This window comes from Dinoponera quadriceps, unplaced genomic scaffold (assembly GCF_001313825.1).
Source record: "Dinoponera quadriceps isolate SergipeBrazil2010 unplaced genomic scaffold, ASM131382v1 scaffold2379, whole genome shotgun sequence".
In the NCBI taxonomy this organism is placed as follows: Eukaryota; Metazoa; Arthropoda; class Insecta; order Hymenoptera; family Formicidae; genus Dinoponera; species Dinoponera quadriceps.
In genome coordinates, this window is record NW_014556633.1 from 263,152 (window position 1) to 284,059 (window position 20,908).

General features: G+C 39.4%; 1 protein-coding gene across 1 annotated transcript; it reads right to left on the reverse strand.

Annotated features, from left to right (window-relative positions):
• Positions 1 to 3,031: 3,031 nt before the first annotated feature.
• Positions 3,032 to 20,287, reverse strand: LOC106747931 (putative DNA helicase Ino80). The gene is made up of 27 exons (XM_014625980.1): positions 20,104 to 20,287; positions 19,354 to 19,513; positions 19,160 to 19,239; positions 18,862 to 19,073; positions 18,612 to 18,785; positions 18,231 to 18,527; positions 17,974 to 18,132; positions 17,730 to 17,899; positions 17,403 to 17,619; positions 17,219 to 17,306; positions 16,792 to 17,083; positions 16,513 to 16,715; positions 16,276 to 16,416; positions 16,088 to 16,209; positions 15,663 to 15,955; positions 15,295 to 15,577; positions 15,061 to 15,213; positions 14,727 to 14,976; positions 14,450 to 14,577; positions 14,256 to 14,350; positions 13,414 to 13,486; positions 12,800 to 12,958; positions 12,616 to 12,718; positions 11,514 to 11,629; positions 10,952 to 11,140; positions 10,311 to 10,683; positions 3,032 to 4,172 (listed from the first exon to the last, which is right to left on the reverse strand). Exons 2-27 carry the CDS (start codon positions 19,485 to 19,487, stop codon positions 3,697 to 3,699), a joined length of 4,980 nt encoding a protein of 1,659 aa, XP_014481466.1. The 5' UTR covers positions 19,488 to 19,513; positions 20,104 to 20,287; the 3' UTR covers positions 3,032 to 3,696.
• Positions 20,288 to 20,908: the final 621 nt, after the last annotated feature.

The following is a 20,908-nucleotide window of genomic DNA, read 5'->3' on the forward strand; positions in this document are numbered from 1 at the left end:
CGCGAGGGAACAAAAGTAACTCGCCAAGAAGAACACTTTTGGGAATTTTATTTCAACGGCTCGAAAAATCTCTTATCACAGACGAGCATTTAGTTTTTGCGTCAGTTTATTTAAATTAAGACCCGGTGTTTCATTTTCTGATTTAGGCTTAACCTGAAGATAATGTAAAAATTATATTTTTCTATTCATAATTAATCATTAAACTTTAAAGTTACCACTACATGAATTTTAAAAGTTACCACTGCAAAACCATCAATTTAATGATTAACCACGAATAGAAAAACACAATTTTTTTTATCATCGTCAGTTGAAGTCTAAAGTACAAGTTAACCAAGTAGTAAAAATCCAGACTTAATTACTGAGTGTTGTCATAATAGGTCATATTGTTCATAAATAAATGAATTTTTTTTCTTAGTGTCACGTATTTGCACGTAAGGGCGATCTTTCGACAAGACAATACATACCTGATATACCTCACTAGTAGCGAGGAAAGAAGGGACGCAGCTCTTGCTTGCCACTTTTGCTGAGTTCTCTTCTTTTTCCTGCTTACGTTTTATGCCTCACATTGGTTACTTACCCGATTTTTCAGACACCATTAAATGATGGTTGTTATAGTCGTTATAGCGACCTTGACGAGATACGACCTTGATGCAAGCTACAATGCGACCATCACAATTATACAACCGCTGTAATTATGTTGATAAACCAGTACACATTATTTTGAAGTTCTCAGGTGCTCACTTCGTGTGCTTGTTATTTTTGTTGACGATACACCGGCGGCACGAGAACGCCACGAGTTAAATTATATTCATTCATTTGTATGTAACGGAGGGAGCAAAACACCGAGTCAAAATAAAATGATTAAAATATAAATCATCCAAACGGGAATGAAATCATTAACATTTAATTAAATCGATTCTATGTGGGAATCAAGTCACGCTATATGTATTACAAAGTGACTTATTTTAATATCGAGATAAAACACCTTGTGTATGACGTCGAATTCATCAAACCAATCTTTTCTATAAATTAATTTAATTAATTAAATTCTATCAAATTAATCAAATCAGTCTTACTATATCGTTTCCGTAATCGAATCCTACACAATATTACATGGTATCGTTAAATCAAACAGTGAGTTTGCCATCATCATGTAACCTCACATTTTTTCGCAAGATTTCGGCGACAACTGTTGTAAATCGAACAACTTCTAATTAACTTACGACAGGAAGGGGTTATTAGCTAATTAATTCGAAAAATGTACTACGCGCCGAATTGTTGGTCACCATCAGATAGAGAGGCATTGAGGCACGAAGGATTCTTTGCGCTCGGTTTGATCCCAATCACGCAGATGATGACGCGGATCCACCGACAGCTGCATACTCACGCCATTAACCGGCACTTCCAGCTTTCGGACGTCGCTTCGTTGATCAGCCATTATCGCACAGAATCCACGTCCTTCGATGCTGCGCTTGTTCGACCGGACGATCGTTTGCATGTTCCACGGAGAATCGAGGATGACAGAGACAGGAAAGGAAGAGAATGCGAGATAGAAATTAGATCGTACAAGATGTTTTCCAAGGTTACATTCATTATCCACGGCTACTTTATCGTGACAACATGGAGAATATTTTTCCAGAAGACCGTCTCGACAAGTCGTATCATTACTGAAAAACTGAAAATATCTGAGAATCAAACTGCAGGATGATAATGGACAAAAAGCTAAATTTTATTCCCAATGTGTGAGAATAAATCTTCATTTGAATCAAGTTAAATCGAGTTAAATTGAACGAGTTGGTGACTTGAACGACGTCATTATAACGTGAAGCTCGATTAAAGGAATACTCGTACTTAGACACGAATCGATCGAAGAATCCGTGAAGAGAGGAAGCGATGATGAGAAGGATTCATTTTCCGCGGGAAATGTGTAAAATGCGCGGAAGAACTTGCGAGACAAATCTGTAGAGGTTGAATTTCTGCCTGTTTATTGCTAATATAAATACTATTCTCTTACAAATTGAATTGGCCTAACGACGTTTCATAACATACTTAAAAAATATCGGCTAGCCGAGTCTAATGATGGAATAATGCTATCGTTAGTGACAATGTACAATGACGCCGAGAGAGCGATTGATGGCAGAGGGGGAAGGGAGAGGGAGACGATACTTTCCCTCCTCTTTCGGGTTAGCCTTTTTGTCAATGAATTTGCCGTAAGAATTCGGCGCTCGCGAAACGATCAATTGATTTTAATGTCGATTAGCTAATTGTATAATTAGAATAAAATCAAGAGTACATCACGTACGGAATCGATCTACCAATTACTTTTCATTTATGCAGCGGACGATCGGCGTCCGATGAGAAAATCTCGACTCGCGTGTTTAATTGAATTGAATCAGAGTGTGCGCGCAAAATTACGTTCGCGAGGAACTGAGGAGACGAATCGAAAAGAGACGAGAAAGGGTCCGGAGACGAGTGTGGGAATTCATTAAGTACTTGGTGAATGTCGATGACTACGATCGTACTCTCTAACGTTCAACGAACCTTCTCCCTTATTTCTGCTCCTACACGCCATAAATAAACGAAATAAATACACTTGTATGCTATCGTGAACGTACAAGTACCTAGATATTGTCAGCGCTCGCTTTTCCTTTACATACAATTATGATGATCAGATAGGAGTGAATGAGGGGATAGCAGGGACGAATGATAAAAACGTCTATCGACGGAAGTCAAATTTACAATACGACAAATACATGACGATCGCGTTCGACGAAACGTGAAGCGCTCAGAGTACGACTGATGGCAATTCGAGGATCCGAGAGATGGTGCGCGTTTTAGATCTCGATTAAAATGTATACAGAAAAAAAGTGCTAGATTCAAATAAATAATTATTCCGGTACTCGTCATCAAATTTTTATTTGGGCCAAGTAGTGTTTATTTGATCTAAATAAATATCTATGTGTTTATTTGATCTAGATAAATTATTCAAATGAAATATTTACTTGATTCAAGTAAAATTTACTTAAGCCAGATAAAAATTTGCTAAGGAATATTGGAATAGTTATTTATTTGAATCTTTTTCAGTGTATGTAAAAATATATACCGAGGATACGTTACCGAACGAAAAAATCTCCAATCGCATCGTCCTTCTCACAATGGAAAAATGATTGTTTCGGATATTCGTAATAAAACTTCCCGTTTAACAAGTTCTCAAGCAAGAGAAACTGATCGGAAGCAATCTACAATGGTATCTCACGCCGAGACTGGAGAAAACCGCTACCGTGTGTTTTGTCACGTGGTGACGACTGATCGATCACGAAAGAGATTCATGACATCCGGAGAAAGGGGGGACAAAATCGCGATCGGGAACTTTCTACCAACCTCCGAAACTCGCGTTTCCGATACCAATCATAAATAATTCCACGACGAATCCCCGGATCCTCGAGTAACTTGCCACGATCGCTTTCTAAGCGTTCCGTTCTGCCAAAGACCACCGATAATCTTAATCGAGTCTGTCGGAACATCGATACAGCGCACACAATTTCTTTCTTCGTAAAGGAAACATCGTGTCTGCTCTCACACACAGTCCTGTCGATCCGTGGATCGGTTATCGCGGTCGGAAAGAAGAAACGGAGAACAAGAGTCTCGTCGAAGTCGCGTCATTCGGGCGGGTGACCGATCTCACGTTTCGCGCGACTACGACGGCCCACGTGGCTGCTGTTGCTGCGTGTAGAAGCCGAAGGGTCGCCCTTCCGTTGAGGACGACGCGACAGTCAACAGCTGCGTTGAGTTCGCGGTGGTGACGGGGACCGACGACGATGACGATGAGGACGACGAAGACGATGACGACGATGACGACGAAGAGCCGGGCGTCGAGATGCTGGGACGTTGCTGCTGCGGAGCCGCCTTGTGCTGATGACCGGCGATTGTTTGCTGGGACCTGATCGGCACCGGTAACGATCGTTGGACTTTCTTACCATGGTGATGATGTCCGGGATTGCGGTAACCTTGGTGTCCGGGTCCGGTAGGTCGCAGTCTCGGTCTTCCGGGGCCTCTGCGAATCCCCGCGATGTTGCCACGTCCGGATAAAGGAGTCAGAGTACTCAGAGGACCTAAAGGACCTACCGTGCTGGGGCCGTCGCCGTCGGCTGGACCGGTGGTAGTGTGCCCTCCTAAAACGTAAAATGCCCCTCGTTTCTAGGAGCCTGGCAAAAACTTGCATGTCGACGTCGACTGTACATTCGACGCTTGGCGTCGCTTATTTCGTGTGTAAAGCGAAAGCACGTCGTGAAATTGAAATCATCCTCATTGGGGGAGATCTTCTCGGACTCGCGCGAAATCTAGCACTTCCATTTCGAGTTATATACGCGGCAGGCGGAATTTAACGTTCCCCGTGACAACGACGATGCTAATTGCGATGATCGGACGCCGACGGCGGACGTGGGCGTAATTGTAACTTTCGCGATTACGACGCGAGAGCGCAGTACGATACCGAGTTTAACGTCGACTGGTCCGACCAGTTTAATCGGTTATTCACCGTGGTTTCGCGACGTGGCCGAAGATGAGAGAAGACACACACCGGGGCTTGCCGAATACGAAGAGTGTTAAACGAGCGGGGAAACGCCCATAATTATCACCCAAATACCAGGCGAAGAAGTCAAATTATGCACTCGATATGTCATCTCACGTGCCGAATCGCGCGAGGAGAAATGATGAAAAGTTCTCCGCGATAACGATTATTTTAAAAGCGATATTCTTGGAATTTCTATATTTTCTGATAAGAGCAATTGCCTAGAATAGAATGTCAGCTGATATTTAAATATCACACAAATATTTCCTTCAATAACAAGACTGATAAAATTTTCTTGACTTTTCATCAGGGTTGCCACAGAAGATGAATTTTGAAATTCCCTTTCCATATTTTCCAAACGGCGATGGAGAATTTTTCATGAGCAATGTATAATCTTAAATTGTAATGTTTAGAAGCAGAGAATTGCACGAAAGAGGTATCTTATATATTATTAGAAGCAACACAAACTTAGAAATTTAATAATATAATCCTGAATGCAAATTCAGATCAACAAAAATAAGTGAGTATTGGAAAAAAGAATTCAGTTGAAAATATTTAAGGGAATTTTGTTAGCAAAATTCAGAATACCAGATTTCTTTATATCTTTCCCTGACTTTTCCAGGTTTTCCCTGACATTGTAAATTTCCACGGCTTTCCGGTTTTCCCGTTTTCCTAGGTCTGTGCTAACCCTGGTTTTATCTGATGTAGTTGTCAGTTGATAAATCTCATTTGGTTTTTCGAGAGTCATGTCGAGAAAGTTTACGAGCATGGAAAGAGATGTTCGTTGAGACAGGGCTTTTTTCCGACAGTCGACAATACAACATGCGAAAATCAATGTTCCCTTAAATGTATTTTGCCGGTAGCTAGGCCCCTTCCCCCCATCACGATCTCGTCGGCATTCTGCGTCACGTAGCCGATTACGTGTGAAGAGCTACTGTTCGGGCATCCTACAAGGAGAAGAGGATACTTAAATGGCCGAGGGATGCGAATCCCAAAACGTGCCTTTTTACAAAATTCCGTTAAGCCGACAGTTCTCACCCGTCGCGCGGTAATATGCTCTAGAAATTCTGACCATGAATCGTATTGTGGAATCAAAAAGGGAAAAGTCAAAAAGGCGTTTTTTATCTTCATTATTGCTATGCATAATGTAGTTCGAAGTCCGAGCGTTCTCCTATCTCAATTGTTAAGCACGGAAACAACAGGTATTCAAGTGTCTTTTTACAAAAAAAAAACATCTTACGAAGTTAAAAAAAATATTGTTTTTTTTTTATAAAGTATTGCTTTATATAAATATATTAAAATTCATGCAAATTCATATATTAAAATTCGTGTAAAATACATAATAAAACATATTCTTATAAAATCGTAAAATTTCGAGATAAGTCACATTTCCTTCGACGGTGCAAAATCTACTGGAGAATCGCGAAATTGCGTGAGAAACCGCAATAAAGCCGGAGACTCAACTTGTATCCTCGTGTTAACACAAACGAATTAGCCGTTACGATATGCCTTTGTGTAATCAAACTCTCGGGACCTAATTCGCCTCTTGGTTAATTCACAAACGCAAATTTTTATGAATTAATTTACAATTTGCATTGCGATCGATTCGAATAAACTGTACCGTAATTGTATGCGTTCGGTTAACGAATGCGTGTTGATGAGAACTCGATGCTGGGAGCAAAGGTAAAACTTTCGAGGTGATTGGAAGACTCGCGGAATGTCGACGATCCGGCTCGCTATATCCTCGTCTCTTCCTATCCCATCGCATTATCCTACTGTATCTCACCCTACGGCCGAAGCATCTCTACCGCCATATTTTATCTCCTATCTCGGGTTAGGTTAGTCTCGAATACTTAGGCTCCAAAGGAACTTCAGGATCAAAAACGAGATAATCGCATTACTTAACAGGATTACGGATCTTACGAGACCATTTTCCACCCATTAACTCCGGATAAGCATATCTATTAGTTACAAGCTTCTCTTGATAACAACGTTAATTATATAAATGTTGATGTAAAATTTACAATGATATAATGACATATTATTGTGCTAAAAAGCGATATTATCCGGTGAAAAATCTTTTAATAATTTTCACTTTTATTTAGCGCACAGAAAATATCAAAATTGTGCCTATCTGAAGGTATTTTGGAAAGAAATACAAATAACCGTCAAATACAAAAAAATAAATACAAAAAACCGTCAAAAGTCCAAGAAAGCTTACCGTGACGCTAATTTCAAAATTAGTCAAAAGTACCGTATGTAAACGACGACATTAATCATTGCAATTATACACTAAATATGAGTTCGGAAATTATAATAATAGGATAAATCACGGGGGAAGATGTATGTTGGACGTTACGTCATTCGAGAGATCGTTTTCTGTGCAACGGTATGAAAATATGATATTCGAGAGGGTGCGGAGTCGACGGACGAGATGACACAGTGAGGTACGGTAAGGTACGGCACGAATCGACAACACTCAACCCCTTACGGGGCTCGCGTAATTCTTCCTACCCTACAATCTGTCTCTTTTTTTTATTCGACCTCGTGAAACGACGGGGGAAATTAGATGTCGGGATTATACAACTGAAACTGAAAACTGAAACGTATATTACGGTCGCATCGTGGGAGACGTTGCTAAATCAAACAACTCGTAACTTGCACGAGAAAATAGTCATTTGCAATAGACGCATATAATTGTGCGTTATGCAACAATTTAATATAAATCAGTTTTAATGTGCGTATTTAAATTTATCACTAATGAAAAATATTTAAAGAAATGTTAAGTTGCATTTAACGCAATCTCGACTTAAATTTTTAAAACATCCGTTCCATATCGAATATAGATTTTTAATTGGAAGGTAACATAATTTGAATAAAGAAAGTTCAAGATCCCCGAAAAAAATATTCTCGAAAAGGTGCAATTATCATCAAATATCAATTTGAGCGCGTCCAACTGTACAGGTCCTTGATTTACCCCTATTATTTCACCGCAATCACCCGTTTACGGGGCGTAGTTAGCAAACGCGATCGCAAACTTATAATCAGCGGGGATTATGCCGGTGAGAGACTCGGTGAGAGTCTCCGGTACATTGACAGCTGGATCAAGCGCCGTATCTCGATAAAGAGATAACTAATGGAGAAGAGAGGACGAAGCAGGAGCGGAGAAAACGCGCAAAAAGACGGTGATGAAGGAGGAGACGAAGGAAGAGAGAGAAAGAATAAGAGAAGATGAAAAAAGAAGAGAGAAAGAGAGAAAGGGAGCGGGAAGAGGGGGGCTACGCGAGTTCCAAAAACCTAAGAAGAGCATCGATCGCAGCTGTCGCCTTCGCTCCGCACCTGCTATTGTCCGTTCGCCTTCCAGTCGACGACAAGTGAGAAAGACCGACCCCTTTTCTTTCGTAGCACGAGAATGGACGCATAGTTTCACATCGCGCGCGTGTGTGGTATTCATTCTGTATCCACGTGGCATTGCGTGAGGTCGTTTTATCGGACCCGTCTCTACTTCTAATTAGCAAGATGAAAGAGCGCTGGTCAATACTATTTGGACATCCGTCGAGTTTGGCATTCGGCGCGGGGTCGAGAATCGAGTTTTGATGTTCTCGCTTCGCGTCCGAGCAGCCTCATTATGTCGCAGGCTCATTCTGCGGAGAAAACCAACAACTGGTGCAGGTCTGAAAGTTTCGCACCCGAATTGCTTAAACGATGGGACATAGCCGTGACGGTCGTACGGTCACGTTCATAATATAAACCGGTAGCACCAAGACCAGGAGCCAGTAAGAAATAAATAAGGGACCGTGGACAACACCGTTGTCGCCCACATCTATTATTGCGAGAGAAAGTTTCGTCTCCTTCTTTTTTCGCCAACGCCGAAAATGTCGTGAATTGTATTTTTTTGCTTTAATATTGCTCGATTAACCCATTTCCAATGACTGGCAGATCCCCTTCCTTTCCCGAGACACCCAGTATCATGAAAATACATTTGCCCCCGTACTTGTGACAAACGCTTCGGTCAACTTTCCCCCTTACTCCCTCGCCGCTGGATTTCGCGCCCGATCAGGACGAGTCGCAGCAGAATGAGTCATGAGAAATTTCAAAGGGGGATGGGTGTCTCCGAGGGTGCCCCCGTGGTGCCCCGTGGAGGAGTGCCAACTGTTAGCCCCCTCCGGACAATCGGGTGCACATGTGCTCGCGAGGGAATTTCAGCTCATGCCGGCGAATGGGGTCGCGATAGGCGTTCTTCTTCTTCCGTACCGCGAAATCCCATGAGAACTTGGGCAAGTGCCCCGGCGAAGGATAACACCCGGTAGCGATAGCGCCAAGGGGGACCGACGTATAAAAGAGCCGGCCGCGGGATTAACAGCGTATCGATTGGACGGCGAGGCGCGCGAAAGAAGGACATTTTTCTCCTTTCGAATCGACCATCCTCGTCGATCAGCGTGCAAATCCCGATTTCGTCGCGCTTCGACGGAATCACGTTCTTGCTCTGACACGATATCTCTCTCTAAAAATCGGCGAAATCCACGCGTTGACCGAAACGCGCGCGTGCGACATTCTGTTACGGCGATACTAATTACGGACATTTTCGCGCATTGCTGATAATCCTACCTGATAACAATCGGGCTCGATAGAGTCAAAAGCGAGCGATTACGGGCAGACCGATAATTGCACAGACGCATACGTTATAAACGTGTACGACCCCGATAAGACGAATTATATAATCGCAGTTGTTGATCAATATTTATACGAATTACACCGTCATATGCGTAACACATTTATAAATAATTATAAATTATATTCAATGCGCGCGTAACGCATTCATAAATAATTGCTAATCATATATATTCGCCTATACGAAATGAATGTATTATTTATCAAATTGTAGTTATGTAAGAGCGCATAGAGTTTACCATAAATTCATACATGTGGGTAGTTATTTATCAGATAAGGTATCAGCAACTTGAGTCTTGTTTACGATAGCTCGATAGACATTGGACTCGATTACTATTCACTTATCGTAGCAATAAATCTCGAACCTGAATTCACGCTCGTAATCATAAATATCCAAGAACAAATATTTATTGCAAAATAATAATATTGACTGACTAAGTCAATTACTGCTGTCAATTTGAATAGAACAACGATCGATAAAAGCCTGTCACAGGCGATTTCTCTCTAGTGCAATAAAAATAAAACAATTACAGTTTTGTGTCAACTTCGTGAAGACATAAAATCATTATTCTATATTTTTTCGCCCGGACGTTTCGGTTCTAATTTACAGACTCTCTTCTTAGGATCGAAACGTCTTGATGAAGAAATATAAGATTGATGACTTTATATCTTCACGAAATTAAGAAACTGTAATAATTTTGTTTTTATTTATTTTCAATACGGCGACCTTTATTTCGAGAGTATGCTGTAAAATTAGGCGGAAAGTATGCCTGGAAAATGTCAGGCAATAATTGACAACTGCGATAATTGAATGACTTGTTAAAAGCGTTGTAGTACTGATTATGTAGTATCTATGTAATTTTTTCTTGTGATAAACACCGTTTAAAAGTCCTGTCATGCTCTTATTAGGCAGACTATATCTATTATATTAAAATTGTCATTGCGTTAAAATCTCTGACCATTTCGACGGATGTCCTTTGCTATTTCTCTTGACACTTATCGATAGATTTATTGCCAAATTTGCGACAATATAGATATACACCGCGATCACAAGAAAACGAGTACTCACCCTGCTGCGCCGTCTGTTCGCTAGAAGAGCCAGCACCATTGCCACCACCGGTCGGCGACAAAGAAGATGGAGACTGACTGCCTACCGCGTTGCAGGATTTGGACGGCAGATGTGAGAGAAGCGCACCTCTGCCTTTACCGCCGATTGGGCCTCCTCTACGAGAGCCTCGCGGCCTACCGCGTTTGCTAGCGCCGCGTACAGATTGTCGCATACGTGCGCCGGCATTCACACCAAAAGCGAAGTGATGACCGAGTCGAGCGACCTTGGACGGTTCGCCAAACTGAGCATTGCCTCGAACTTGGCGAGCGTCGCCGCCGGAAACCGCCACCGGGCCGTCCACGTCGACCACCAGACCCTCGTTGCTTGTCTCGTCCTGCAACAAAGAGAAATCGCCGCAGAGATCAGAGACTTGTTTCTCGAATTGTGTTAAGGGTCGCACACTGTTATCACGTGTAAATTGTGTGTTTCCGGAATAAATAAATAAATAATAGATCGTGAATCTCTCTTGAAACTTACTTGTTCTCCGGAAATAAAAGAAAATACAAATAACAATAATAGATGTATAATAAGAGTTCTAGAAATGAACGATATTGATATAACAAGAACGACAAGCAAATAATAACATCGTTGCAGTTTTATACCTCAGACTTGGCCGGGCTGGTCGGCGTGCTATAATTATCCGCATTTTCTAACTGCTGCTGATGATGATTGTTCTGGTGCTGTGACTGAATCGGATTGGCGATCGGTTTGGGCTCATTAACATTAACTTGAACAGCATCGTTGTTTTTGTCGCCATTAGCGTCGACGAGGCACAGCTTCTTCGCGTCGCTCTAAAAAATAAAGGTTGCGGTGAAAAGTACACAATCGAAACGAGCGAGAAATATAATCGTGGTCTAAACCGTTCCGTCATAATTAAACGTAAGACTCAATTAATGGCTCTCAATTTCGACTCGCACCGGGAACGAAACATTTTCAGACAATTTATCGGCTGATCGTGAGCTCAGCGAGTCGAATTAATTCCCCGGCACGATAATCAACGATTCCGGGTAAATTCAGCTGCGAGCCGATAACGTGATATTAAGGGGAACGAGAAACAGGAGCGGTAATAGGTGGGAACGAAGGAGCGGTGGTTAAGCGAGAAAACAACGAAAAAGAAATCTTCGCGACGCGACCGATAGCGGTGTGTAAGGGCGCCGGGCTCACCTTGACCGGAAGCGCGGTTAACTTCCTCTTCCGGTCCTTCTCCTTGTGCTGTAGGTTCGACTCGAGGCGAGCCTCCTCCGCTCGCTGCTGCTTTCTCTCCTCGCTTCGTTGGCTGTCTGAAATATACGGACGTGGGCTTGTACACGGGGACGCAAGTTCGTTACTCTGTTTCTTATTATTATTCCTCATTAGGCCATTAGCATAACCTAACGAGCATAATGTAATCGCGGCCACCTCGGCCGCCCCCTCCCGCTCGCTCATATTTTCGACGCGTTTGTGCATACACGCGCATCCCGCCATGCGAATACGATAGAGCGCTCGATAGCGTTGTGGCGAGTGTAAACTCGACGATCCAACGTCCTCCCGATAAATAAAATATTTGACTTATCGAACGATACACAGGCTGCTCCAGGCCTTTAATTCATTGACTAATTGTATTTATCTGTTTGTCAAAGATATGTATTCACAGAAAATGAATTTTGAGATTTCCTGACTTTTACGCGTCTTACAATGGAAAATTTTCCACAACCAATATCTTAAATTTTAACATTTGGAAGCAGGGATTGCAGGGAAGGTAGCTTATATTATTTAGAAGCACAACACAAACTTAGAAATTTAGTAACATAATAAGTCTGTTCTTTACAGCTAAACTGCACTAGTTTACATTAGTTCTATTTCCTCCTTTTTTACATAGTCACAGTTAGATATCTTTCTTTCTAAATTTCTTTCTAAGTCCCGAAAGTGTACATTAATTCAGTGATAAAAAACAGACTTAATAATCTTGAATATACTTTTTTTACTGCTTACGTCTCACTTTTTAAGTTTTTCTATGTGCCATGGCTCCAACACGTAATAAATAATTTATAAAATACGCGAGTTTTAAACGCATTTGACTATAAATGTTAGATATAATATTTAAAAAATTATAAATATATTTTAGAACAAGAACATTTAAGATAACTATGAGCAAAGTTCAATATTTCACAGTTCTTTTAACATTATATTTTTCAAATTAACTTTTTAGTTTAGTTCGAGTGGATTCTAATTCAACAAAGAGTTAATCCAGTGCTAAATTGGCAGATTTATGTGATTTTTTACTTACATTTAGCTTCGATTTCTTCGTCATCCAATAGAAGCGAGACCACTTCCTTGGGCTTCAGAGTATCAGGTTTGAAGTTTCCGCCGCTTATGACCATGCGTTGAATCTGTAACGTACGATAGCCTCATATTCGCGCATGACTTAATTATATGCAACTATTCAATGGTCATCGGTTTATAAAACAAACCTCGCTTTTCTCGCGTGCTCTCTGTAGAATTCGCTCCTCGATAGTTCCTTTACATATTAATCGGTAGACCGTGACTTGCTTGGTCTGCCCCAGTCTGTGGGCGCGATCCATAGCTTGTTGATCTACGGTGGGATTCCAATCGCTGTCGTAAAATATGACCTGTAAGTTTCGTTAAGGTTGCAGTTTCAATGTACATAAAAAAACTAGTAACATGTAACCGTCGATGCATGAGCAAGTGTGGATCATCGCGATAGTCCTTGCATGCGAGATAAATTAATGCACGCTCTTCTCACAGCCATTATAAATGCGCGTCTCAATGTTTGATAATCCATATAAGTGTTTTACGACAAACACGTAAATACTTAATTTAGTTGTAAACGCTTTAACGCGGAATTAAGTCGCAAACTTTATCAATATTGAGCGTGAATATAATTTCTATAAGTAATTCGAACCACTCTTTGCATGCCTATGATGTTGATCAATTTAATAAGTATATAAATTTTATAAATGTGTACAATGTGTGGTTTAATTTTAGTTTTCACACGTAGTCATATTTATATAACGTTCCCATGTGTGAATATATAAAGAATGGATTAAAAGATAGAATTACTTACCGTGTCTGCTGCGGTAAGGTTGATTCCCAGGCCGCCAGCTCTAGTGCTAAGCAGAAAGACGAATATGTCCGCTCTGAAACACGAAACGCGAATTTAACAACCATGCCGAGGAACAACGACATCGGTCGTTTTGTATGTAAATTAATTCGAACTGCCGGCTTTTGAAGGATTTCCAGAGTGAAATCCTCACCCAACGCTCGCGATCTGATCGTGTTTAAGATTTCGGGAGCTTAAACGACATAGTATTCTCTCATTTGTGTTCATTGTTTCTTCATCCATTTCAAAATTATAAAATTAAATCACAATGTATTCTTATGAAAACGTACTTTCATTAAATAAGAAATTAATAAATTACGAAAAAATAAAAGGAAAATTATACGCTAACGCAATGCAAAGGAATAAGTTTGTTTACATATTTGAGAAAAAATATGAACAGAATTTTGGCAGACTGGTATAACGACCAATGCAGTTTTGCCTAATAATAGCCCACCGTTAGAGGTTCAAGTTTGTGGTCGTGCATTCAAAAAGCTGCAGCTGTCTGCAAGAAGGGGACGATTCGCCAATTAATTCGCATGTTAGTTATGCGCGGCTGAACCACATAGGACATGCGATCTCAGAATCGCGCTTTAAGTATGCAACTGGATACTGTTAGAGGATGATAGATATTCTAATCAGCACGGCAACCGGGTTATTAATATTATTATGAATAATATATTTTCATTAACAAACAACTGACATAAAGTTGAAATTTCACGTAATCTGTTTGCAACGACAGAAGAGTTCGCTGGACAGAAATGCGCAAGATGAATGCAACGAATTATAGATAAAGACAACATAATTACCTTTTCTGAAAATCTGCTACCATGTCCCGACGATCCGAAATTTTCGACGAACCGTCCAACCTCATGAAGGTGTGTTTCCTGTGGTACATGTATTCCTATGAAAAATAAATTTATATTAATAAATCTATATATTATATTAATATTAATAAATGTACAAATTGCGTGGCTATTTGCATGGGAACGAATAAACGTGCCTCCAGCAAATCGATCATTTTCGTCATCTGAGAATAAATGAGCACTCTGTGTCCTTGTTCTTTCAGACGTCGTAAGAGGCTGTCTAACACAGAGAGCTTGCCAGCGTCCGTTACTAACGTTTGTTTATCTGAAATGATTTAGTTTATATTTAAAAATTATATTTCACCTTTTCGCCAATATACTAATGGATAAATAAAGAAACATATACAATAAAGCGTTCCGACAGTAATTTAAGCATCGTGTTGTGTTGTCATCAAGATGTATTATTTAACTTACCCGGCACAATGATATTTGACCATCCATTAACAGGAGCACACGCGGACAATCCGCCCAGCGGTTGATAGCAAAACGTTGACATTGTTTGACCGATACGTATACCCGGATTTTCTTCCGACAAAGAAAGTGCCCGTTCACAGCCGAACCAAAGTAATTTCTGACCGAATAATCCGCCGCATTCCTCGTGCCTTCTCCAAGCACATGCCGCGGAACTATTACTAACGTATAATTTACGCGGACTAGCTTGAACCTACAATGAAACGGCTCGGAATAAATATATAATTCTTCGTTTATTTATTTTACGCACGAATGTTGCGCGAGGAAATGTCGTCACCTTGGGATTTTTGTCGCAAACGAAGGCGGGAATCATAGTCTCTTGGCAATATCGCATTATGGGTTGTCGCGGATGATGAGGATGCTCAGGTAGCAAGGCTAACTTTGAGTCCTCCGCTTGTTCCGTTTTGCCAGCAGGAAGTATTCTCTGTAACTAAATATTCAAACACCGGTGTATTCGTTATTTGCATGTTTCGAACTTTCAAAGTGTTTAACGTAAATAAGTCGTAATTACTTTCAGCAATTGATTAGCAGATTTCTTACTGCTACGCAGTATTCTGTGAGCAACAGTTTCCGGCATCGAATGTATCTTATGGGCGGTGTGCACGTATAAAGCCTCGCCTTCGATTATCTTCCTCGTGAATAACAAATCCTGCGACGTCGCCGATAAAGCCTCGATCTTTTTAGGCAAATGAAACATTTGATTCATGGGCGTCCTCGATCTGTTATCGACGCACCAATTATCCCAGTACTGTACCATTTTTAATCGTCTCTCCATTAACGTTATTAAGTATAATCTGAAACATACATAAAAGTACTTAATGAAAATTGATACAAAGAACCAATTGTGTTCTTTCAACATACAGGCTTTTATTTACATACCTAAATAAAGTACCAGCAATAAAAATCTTATTCAACTCCATCGGGGATAAATTGATAAATCTACTAAATGAAAATGTATTTTCGCTCGAGTCTTCGTTACAGTGAAGAGCACGATGAATATATTCCGCGGCGAATATGAACAATTTGTTACACAACAAATGATCCTTAGATGGTAACGCTAGATGCAAAAGTCCTTCGTTATATAGCAAAACGGGCAGATTATACAATTCAGTGTTCATAAAAAACGGCGATTTAGCGTCCCTACGTTCGAAGAGTTCTGGATGATTACAGACCTGTAAAATCGTACGTAATTAGACTCGCTTTTTAGAAAGCTATAGTGTACATAAGCACGATTGTCACAATAACAAGTAAAATCGATGGTACATCATACATAAGAAATTAGTTATATCGATAAAAATACGTACCTTTCGGAACTGCATGACTAGATTCATTAAATTGGAAGTAAAATTTTTGTCGTTGGATGCAGTGTCCCCTCCACCGACCGTGTAATGCAATAAGTCCTCTATCCTAATTTTCTTTTTCAACGCTACAACCGATAGAAATGTATTAACGTCATTTTATTTAATATATAATACGTGAAAACAAACTTTACCTGAATAAAGCAACTTTTGACGCGTCGTAAGCGGACAGTATACCATCACTTCAATCTTATCAGATAGCTCATTTTCTACGTCCTTTTTTATTCTTCGTAACATGAAAGGTTTCAGGATCATGTGTAGCCTTGATAAGTGTTCTAACGTGGGATATAGAGTATTTTAATTGATCTACGCATCAAGAACATACATTTGTGTGCGCGTGTATGTATTGTCTTACATGATATATTACTCACTCTCGTCTATGCCCGTTTTATTTTCCGCGTGACTTTCGATATCTTTGGAGAACCATTCGTTAAATTCGTCGTGCGAATCAAACAAAGTCGGCATAATGAAATGTAACAATGCCCATAATTCTGCCATGCTATTTTGTATAGGAGTACCACTGAGCAATAATCTGTTACGGCAACTGAATCCCAATAACAGCTTCCACCTCATACTATTAAATATATTACGGTTAGCGGCTGCAGTATAATTGTCACACAACAATGGAAAGACATACAATCACATCATACCTGCTTGTGCTCTTTATAGCTTGTGCTTCGTCCAAAATCATGTATTGCCATTTTATTCTATTAAAATATTTATAATCCGTAATTATTAATTGATAGCTCGTTATTACTACATGGAAAGATGCTTCTTTTGTATGCAAATCTTTAGTGTCCCAAAATTGCCTGAGTATTTTGCGTTCTTGAGGGTTACCCCAATACGGAACCACTTTGAACACCGGTACAAATCTTGCCATTTCCTGTTGCCAGTTATGCAGTGTCGAAGCGGGTGATATAATTAGGAATGGTCCCCAAACAGCTAAAAAAAAAACCGGTTAAAGCTTCAAATTATGGCGTCAAATTATTTTTGGAAAAAGCTTTGATGAACACAACACATATTCAATGTCAACTTATAATAATATAATAACAAAATTTATTCTTTAAAGATACATACAATATCTCTCAGCGACATGACACAAAAATGCTATAGACTGCACAGTTTTTCCCAGACCCATTTCATCAGCTAATATTCCACTGATACCCTGCAAACAAGTGATTAAGTAATAAAAAAAAAATTATGTTTAATATGTAGATATCACTATTTCAGTAATATCAATGTATATATGTAAATTACAAACCTGATCGTACAAGTTCGCCAACCAATTCATTCCCTTTAACTGATAACCTTTCAAATTTCCTTTGAAAATTGAGGGTTGAGGGTGTTCCAAATTGTCAGGTGTGTCGCTGAGACGCAATTCTTGAGATGCGGTAACTGTATCAAATTGCTTAGTCCTGGCTTTCTCATTGTCAAACGCCTCAGTAGCGTTTTTCTTTGCTTTCAGTTTCATGGCCTCACTACACATTAAATAAAATGAAAAATCTCGATGCTCCTTGATTACACGCAATAGCTATTAAAAAATGTGTTAACTTCCATAGATAAAATTCTACATCAATAGTTGAAGTACCTATCGTAATCGTCGATGCCAATAAGTCTGGGATTCTTTTCTTCATCCAATTGATTCAGAATTCTCAACTGTTCCTCTGGTGATGCTTTGCCCAACTTTCGTGACATAAAATGAGCGTACAACTCTGTTTGAGTGATGAGAAAATTTAATTTTCTTTGCTGACGTTTTGCCTGAAACAAACACAACAATGTACTTCTCACGAGATATTGTAGAAAAAAAACCGACTCGGTGTGTATTCTCTTACTTCAATAAGCTCTACATCCATTTTACGCTGTTCCTCAGCTTCTTTTTCTAATCTTCTCCTAGTTTCCCGTTCAACTCGATCGTAACGTTTCCAATAAGACTGCATTTCTCTTGTCAAACGTTTGGCCCTCCAGATAGTCTCCTTCATATTTTTCTGCGACTGGATCATGACAATAGAAAAAGAAATAATATGTATAAGCTATTATAGTCTGAATTCTCAAGAACGATACAACATAAGCATTAAACTAGTATACACACCTGCATAGCTTTCTGCCTCCAATATTTCATGCAATGCTGTGCTACCTTTTTACAACTTATTAGCATTTCCTTGTGATTGTTAGATTTTGCCCGTTGTACTTTGCCCAGTTCTTTCTTAGACATCATGACCCATATTTTTCTTCTTCTCATCGTCATTACTTCCACGCTCTTGGTATTATGTTTCTTTCTCCCTCTAGCTCGTGGCTGATGACGCATTATGGCTTCTAATTCAGCCTCATCTAACTCTTCCTCCCTTGGAATTGATTTATCCCATTCTCCTTCCGGAAAATCTCCTTTCTAAAAATATAAATATGATTTTTTTTAATCAAATAAGCACAGAATACATGAATATGTAAGAGCAATATAAAGCTCGATATATACATGATACTCTTCGGATGTTCGATGACGATTAATTTTTTCCTTCTTAATTTTCATGATTTTTTTGTCAGGCTTCTTTTCTTTCTTTTTTTTATTTCCTACAATTAGCTTTTGATGCTCTAAAAATCTATCATAATTCGACAATAAGCCCGCGCTATAGTATTGGTATTGTATATTCTGAAAATGACAATAATATATATGGAATTTTTATTAACACATTAATATTCACTTACTAATCTAATTATGACCTTACTTCTGGTTTTTGATAGAAACGGCCTTGATATTTTTTTCGTAAAATATGGACTTTCAACATCTCTTGAAAATCGTCTTCCGTGATTGGGTTATCTGTATCAGAACCAGATGCGGAACTATCAGAGGAGTCGCTTAATAGAATATCTTGTAACCATCGGCGTTCCTCTCCCACACTTGACATATTGTATACCCTTAGTTTATTGATTCTTGCTTCTGTAAGAGTAACAGATTATATAAAGAAACTGATACTAAAAGCCGTTCAGATAAAATTAGAATACAATTATATTGTATATACCAACCTTCTTTTCGAGTGAGTACATTTTCAATGTAAGCATCTGATCCATCAGAAGATTCCGATGAAACAGACTTGTCATCTTCACTGAAAGATGAAAATATGATGTGTGATGTTTTGTATAATATTAATTTGTAAATACACCACTAGTACATCATAAATTAAGACAATACTGATATTTAATCAAAGCTACATTATTACCTAGCTTGTTCTTGAAAGAGATCGTTGATTTGTCTCAAGAAAGGCTGTATATTGAGGCTACGTTCTAATCTTTGCAGATGCAACGGTGTAGCCATTTCAGCTTCCAACTTCATTGTGTTTGCTCTATCGGTCATTACCACTTTACACAAAATTCAACAATCTATAATAATAAGCAAAAAATAAAATATCACCAGAGAATCATTATGTCAAGGAAAGTTTTTTTTTGTTTCTAAGCATATACACAGGTATTAGAATGGTAAAGATCAATACAGACTCAATTCTTTGCAGCATGCTGACAAATTTCTCAACTTAATTCATCAAGATACCAAGTATATGTACATTAAGATATATATGTCAGCAAATAATGCAAGTTCTACCTCTCCAAAGTCTACAAATCCAACGAAACTCACTGAACGATAACTCAACAGATACAAATTGTGATGCAGATGTAAAGTAATGATAAAAATGTATATTGCACGAGGTACGAGCAGTCACGATCTACTAATGTAACGAAATAAAACGTGCGTATTCCCGTTTCACGACAGCTAGTTACAAGAAATGTTCTTCATAAGGCCTACTATTATACTTCGAAATTTTTTGCATTTTCAACAACGGACAATACATATTACGGGCGAGAAACTGTCATGCGAGGTCGTGTGCGGCTAATTTCATTATATAAGGCGAATGACACGTCGTATCGAGCTGGTGCGGTTATAATTCTGTTAAATATTTCAATAGTTTTGCTTTCACCTTCTGTTTTGGTTAGAAGCGGGTACCACTTATTTCGCACGGGAAACAGAGTCTACTGCGGCAATGCGAGTCCCTCTGTTCACAGCGAAATTAGATATATCAGTCGGAAGGGAATACATAGTAGAAAGGGGCCTAGAGAACGCAGACATTTGGCGTGCCATTAAAGCAGGGCAGGGATAGGGCATATTGCTGGCTACCATTTTTGTTTTCAGTAGGTGGCGCTGGCCGCGCCTGTGCGCCTCTTTCTTTGCGATCTCGTTTCTGGATACTCCTCAATACCGACAATTTGAGAATCATGCCCCAATATCAAACAGCTTTAGAACACATGCCAGCGCGATCAATCTCCATGTATCTCGCCGATGTAAAATACAGATATTGTCTCGTGTTTCTTAAAAATGTAGCTTTGCAAGATATATTAAAATAGACTGACTTTAACGCAAGAATTGGGATTTCGCATATAATATTGTCTAACTCTTATAATATGATAATTACGCATTACTTTGTAGTAAGAGAGGGGGAAGGATAATATATATTTATTTATTTATTAACCGTGTTAGAACGATACACCATTCAACTAGCAAGATGACGTCAAATGGCATCTCTGGCTCAACAATACGTCGTTAAAATTTAACATCACTTGACGTCATTTTCCACTTGGAAAAATACACATATGATTAAGTCTCAACTACAACATCAATTCAACATACTTGCTCGACAAAATTGGTAATATTTCAAAACTTGTGTTTCGAAAGTAATTCGATAGAAGTCATTTTGCTTCCCGAAAAATTCATTTTATCGCCTCGAT